Source organism: Aedes aegypti, chromosome 1 (genome assembly GCF_002204515.2).
Source record: "Aedes aegypti strain LVP_AGWG chromosome 1, AaegL5.0 Primary Assembly, whole genome shotgun sequence".
In the NCBI taxonomy this organism is placed as follows: Eukaryota; Metazoa; Arthropoda; class Insecta; order Diptera; family Culicidae; genus Aedes; species Aedes aegypti.
Window position 1 is genome coordinate 48870215 of NC_035107.1, and position 6183 is coordinate 48876397.

A 6183-nucleotide genomic window follows, 5' to 3' on the forward strand; every position below is an offset into this window, starting at 1 on the left:
TCTCTTCAAGTGTCGACATTATTTTCCTCTACATAGAAATTATTCATATGTATTGAAAATATTATATTCACGCATAAGCATGTTTATATCTCACAAATAATTGTTTATCATGGTCTAATCCCGTATCAAAGTGAATCCTGTGACCGAACGACCCTCCCCATTTACAAACATCCCTCCCAGTAACGTTTGTGGAGATGCAGAAGCAAACACGGTCTCCAAATAGAAAAATTTACACACTAACATTCCTTTCCCCAGTCCCACCTGACTGCAAGGATGAGGACGGCGCCGTTATTGAACCAGTATAAACAAAAAACACTGAATTATGAACACTGAAGAAGGTTATGGCCAATCCCAGCCTTCTAGATGATTATATCTGCATTTTCACTGACCTCGGTCAACCACGGAATAGCAACCATTGATATGTATAGTCAGTCTAAGCTAAGCTAAGCTAAGCTAAGAGTTTCTTTTGTCAAATTTTAATAATCGACAAATTTTAAAAATTAAAGATATCATATATATATATATATATATATATATATATATATATATATATATATATATATATATATATATATATATATATATATATATATATATATATATATATATATATATATATATATATATACATAATACAAAGATGATCAATCAGTTTTTTTGATAGTTTGATAGTCGTGAAAAATAACTTTAATATATATGTAGAAATTGAATGACGCCTGACTTGCTGTGAAAATTTCATTGATATCGGACTAAAAATAGCTGAGATCTTGCCCAAATTGATTATTTTGTATGGGTAATTTCAAAAGTTGCAAATGTGTTATCCAATTCTGTATATCTTAATTATCATATCAACACAAGAAACACTTGCAAATAGAAGTCCATTATGGCATAAAGTATGTTAAATATATAATTTGAGCCATTCAAAGAGGTTTTGGTCGATATTTGTTCTAGATCGAATATAATACAATGCACTTGTGATACAATGATAGATTTTCATGAGGATTGCTGTAAATTTGAACGAAAAAAAATGCAATTATTGATGATTACTGATGTCTTGAAGCGTTACACTAATGCCAAAATGATGTTAGAGTATCTAAATACACACAAAACCTTTTATTTCTGCTCCCATTCCAGATCCAACATGGAGAAAAGCCTCACCAACAAGAAGCGCATCATAAAAATGCTGTTCGTGGTGGTGCTGGAGTTCTTCATCTGCTGGACGCCGCTGTACGTGATCAACACGATGGCCCTGTTCTGGCCGAGCACCGTTTACCACAATCTGGGCTACACGGCCATCAGTTTCTTCCAGCTGTTGGCGTACTCGTCTTCGTGCTGCAATCCCATCACCTACTGCTTCATGAGCGGCGGCTTTCGGAAAGCGTTTCTCAACCTGTTCCGGTGCTTCCGGCCGTGCTCCGGAGGGTTTGATGGCGGGGGACTTCGGCGCAACCGTCGTAATAGTAGTGCCATGTGCGGTTTGTACGTGACCAGTGGTTGTGAGAGTGCGGGTGGGGTTGGAACGGCTGCCCTGCTTAGGAAGTATAGCAGCCGACGGAAGCAGCAATCGCTACGAACCATGGACACCGTCCTCAGCACCGATGGAGTAGTCAGCTTGAAACAGCGGGATCCAACGGTGGCGATGGCTAGTGTTTCTAACGCACCTTCTGAAAATGGTCAACAACAGCAGCAGCAGCAACATCTTCATCATCAACACCATCGGTTTTGTCATCACAGTCAGAGCCAAGAGTAGCGTAGGTGCTAATTGCTTTTAAAGGTGATGAAAGTTGTGGGGAACATTAGGGTGGCTCCAAATCAAACAGCTCATTCAATTCTAACTCAGATTCTGACTGTCCTCCCAAAATTTGAGCTCATTAGGATTAAGACTTATGCAGCCTACAGACGCTCAGATGGTTTGACCAACATTTACTCCGTTTGTTATATTTCTTGTGATTGTTATTTTTCCGAATTCTGAGGCTGTAGTGGAAAAATTCCTACGTTTTCTGGACAATAATCATAGTTAGGAGAGCCTGCTCTTTCAAAATGTAAGTATTGGAAGAAATGGATATTGATGAGCAATTCCACTTATAATTCGCACGAAGCAAAATCGGTAAAACTTTAACAGTGTGAGGGGTCTCGGTCGGGCATAATTCTGAAAAGTCATCGATGTGGGAACGACCATAGGAATTTCTCTAAACAGTCTATCCAGAATCTTAAAGTGATTTCCTCTAGTTATTCTACTTCGGAGTTTATGCAGTAATCCATGGGTTATACTAGGGATTCCTCTAGAAATTATTCCAGGGATTCTACCAAGAATTCCATCAATAATTCATTCTGATGAAAATGCTTCAGGAATTCATCCTGGATTTTTTTTTCCAGAGATTCCTCTACATATTATCCAGGATCCTCCAAGATCAATCCAAAATATTTCTCAAGAGATTTCTTCAGAAATTCTTCAGGGCTTACTCCAAAGCTGCCTCCAGAGATTGCTATAACCATTTTTCAAAGACTTTTGAATTCCATAGAATTCCATTAGAAGTTAGTTCCAAGGATTGCATCACGCATTACCAAAGATTTACATCACATATTCTTTCAGAAACTTCTCAAAGAATTCTTCGAGAAATTCATCACCAGAAATTCCCCCAGGGATTTTGCCAGGGCTGATTGCTAGGATTCCTCCAGGAGTTCCATCAAAAATTCCACCAGGAATTTCTTCAGCATTTTTTTCTACAGATTACTCCATGGACCTATCCAAAAACTCCCCAAGGGACTTCTTCTGTGATTGTTCCAATGCTCCCTTCAAGAATTCTACCAAAAAATCCTCCAATGATTTATTTGAGAAATTCTCCAGCGTAACTTCAGGATTACCAAAACGGATTCCACCAGGGATTTCCCTAGAAATGCTTAAAGGATTGCTAAAAAAATCCGTCCCAAGAAATTACTATAGAGATTTCATCAAAAATTCCACCAGGGATTCTTCTTATCAATCTTCCAATCTTTCTTCTAGTGATTTTGCTAAGAATTCCTCCACATATTTCTCCACAAAATCCTTCAGCAATCAATCCAAACATTCTTCCAGGGATTGCTTCAGGGATTCTACATGATTTTCTCTAGAAATTCTTTCAAAAATTCGTACAGAAATACATACAGAGATTTACTCCAGGAACTCTTACAGTTATTCTACCCAGAATTTCTCCAACGATCCATCAAGAAATTCCTCACGAAATACCACCAAGTATTCCTGCAAGGATTTCACCTGGAAACCTTCAGAGATTTCACAAGAAATCTGCAGAAGAGTTCACCAAAACTTCCTACACGACATGCCACCAGGAATTCCTACTTTCCTTTTTTATGGGTTCCCCTAAGATATCCTCCGGGGATTCTTCCAAGAAATCTTAAATAAATTCTTTTATGAATTCCTCCATTTCTTCCTTCAAAAAATCTTCCTGGGGGGACCCTACCAAGTATTCTTCCTGGGATTTCTTCAGGAATTACTTTTTAAATCTACCAAATATTCCTCCGGAGAATTCTAAAGGAATCGATCCGTCAATTCAGTCCAGTATTTTTTTGCAGGATTTTTGCTACAAAATCCACCAAGATTTACCTGAGAGAATTCTTTCGAGGTTCCTTCAGGGATTGCCGAAAAACTTCTTCCGGAGAAATCATTAGGAATTTCTCCAGTGATTTTTTTTTGTGATTCCTCCGAAGATTTCTCAAGAAATTACTCCACGGATTTTCCCAGAAATTTTTCAAACAAATCTTCCAGGTGTTACCTCAGGGAATACCTAGTGTAGAGAAAGGAAGAATTTCAAGTTCAATCCTTCGCGAAATTTTTGGTGGGTTCTCTCGCGGATTGGTGGTTGGTTCTGAAAAAAATGGTGGTTCCTCAGAAAAAAAAAAAACTGGTGAATTCTTTGGAAATGTTTTGGTTGATTCCTTGGAGGAATTTGCGATGACCCTGAATAAATTTTTAGGAAGGAAATCCTAGCTAAACAACTGAAGTATTTTTTGGTAGAACTTCTGGCGAAATTTTGGTGCAAATTTTGGCGAAACTCTGGTGAAATTCCCAGTGTTAACCCTGGAAGAACCCCTGGTGAAATTTCTTTGAAAAAAAACTCCTCTCTTGGAAAATTACTGGAGAAATAATTAAAGAAATACTGGTGAAGTCTCTGAAGGAATGACTAGTGGAAAAGCTACGAGAATTTTAGCTGAAATTCTTGGAGGTTTTTCTGATCAAAATTCTGGATAAATTTAACATGAAATCCACCGATAAACCTCTGTGGGAATCCTTAAAAGAATCACTGGAGGATTTATATGGAGGATTTTCAGTTGAAATCCTTAGAAGAAATCCTAGCTGAATTTTTGAAGGAAATGCTGATTGAATTTCTGAAGGAATTCCTTTGTTAAATCCCAGAAGGAGCTCCTGATAGGGTTACTGGAGGATATTACGGTGGATTCGCTGATTATTGGGGAAATCCTCATAATAAATTTCTCGTAAAATCCCTGCATGAATTACTGATAACCCCCACCATCCCTGGAGGGCTTAGGGACAAAACGTGGAATAACAAAATGTTGAATCCCAAAACATCGAAAGGCCAAAATGTCAAATTATTCATGCTTTCGAAAGAGAATCATTCTCCCATGAAGATTTTGTTCCCTTCAATTTCTTTTTTTTCGACGTTTTGTCCTCTGGACGTTTTGGCATTCAACGCTTTGGAATTCGACCTTTTTTCACCCAACCTGCCTGGTGATATTCCGCGAGATATTGCTTGAAAAAAATCCAGGAATAATTTCTTAAGGAATTTCGGGAAAAATTCGTTGATGAACTCTGCGAGGAATCTCTTAAGGAATTCCGCAAGCAATATCTTAAAGAACTCTGGTGATTAAACGCCTATAAGAAATTCCTGGTCAAATCCCTGGCTAATCTATCAAATCCTGATAACCCTCAGAATCCTTGGAGATATTCCGAGATTGATTCCTTGAAAAATTGAGGGAAGCATCGCTTGATTATTCATGGGAAATCCATAGAGAAACTTTTGAAAGAATTCCTGTAGGAATTCTAGGTGGAATATCCTAAGGAACTGCTAACAAAAATCCTGGAAACTCCTGACAAAATCCCTTATATAACTCCTGATGTAATCCCTTGAAGAACTTCTGATGTAATCCCTGGAGGATTTCCAGATGGAATCTCTGAAGGAACATCTGATGGAATCTCCACAGGTACTCTTGTTGAAATTTCTGGAGGAATTCCTGATGGAACCCCAGGAAGGTTTCCTTATGCAATCCCTCAAAGCAATCCTGAAACATTTCCTTGAGGAACTCCTATTATAATATCTGTAGGAATTCCAGAGGGAATCTGAGAAGGAACTGTAGAAGAACTCCTGATAAAATCCCTAGAAGAACTCTGATGGAAGCCCTGAAGGTACTCCTGAGAGGACTTCCAGGTGAAATCTCTAGAGGAACTTTTGGTGCAATCCCTAGAGGAACTCCTGATGAAATCCCTAGAAAAACTCTGATGCAAGTCCAAAAGGTACTCCTGATAGAATCCCTATAGGAACTCCTGATGTAACCCCTGGAGCAAATCCTGATGAAATCATTGGAGAAATTCCTTAAGATATTCTTGAAGAAACTCCTGATAAAATCCCCAAAAGAGCTCCTGATGTAACACCTAGAAGAACTATTGATAGAATCCCTGGAGGGATTCGAAGTGGAATCTCCGAAGAAACTCCTGATGGAATCACTACAGAAACTTTTGTTGGAATCACTATAGGAACTCCTGATGAAATCACTGGAGGAACTCCTTATAGAATCCCTAGAGAAACTACTCATGATATCACTAGAAGAAATCCTGATGTAATTCCTTGAGAAACTCCTGCTATAATCTATGGAGGAACTCTTGATACAATCTCTGGGGGACTTTCAGGTGGAATCATTGGAGGTACTTCTGATAAAATCCCCAGAAGAGCTCCTAATGATCCCTAGAGGAACTCTTGATAGAATCTTTGGAGGAATTCTAGGTGGAATCTCCAAAGAAACTTCTGATGGAATCCCTGAAGAAACTTCTGTTGGAATTGCTAGAGAAACTCGTGATCAAATATTTATAAGATTTCTGATGAAACTGCTGATAGAATCCCTAGAGGAGCTCCGCATGATATCGCTAGAAGAAATGCTGATGGAATTCATTGA

General features: G+C 38.4%; 1 protein-coding gene across 1 annotated transcript in view; it reads left to right on the plus strand.

Annotated features, from left to right (window-relative positions):
• LOC23687658 (D(2) dopamine receptor A) overlaps positions 1-2125 on the plus strand; it is a 279508-nt gene extending 277383 nt beyond the window's left edge. The window contains exon 5 of the mRNA XM_021838524.1: positions 1135-2125. Within this exon, the coding sequence (XP_021694216.1) occupies positions 1135-1750 (616 nt within the window). The 3' untranslated portion in view covers positions 1751-2125. The remainder of the gene's footprint in view (positions 1-1134) is intronic.
• Positions 2126-6183: the final 4058 nt, after the last annotated feature.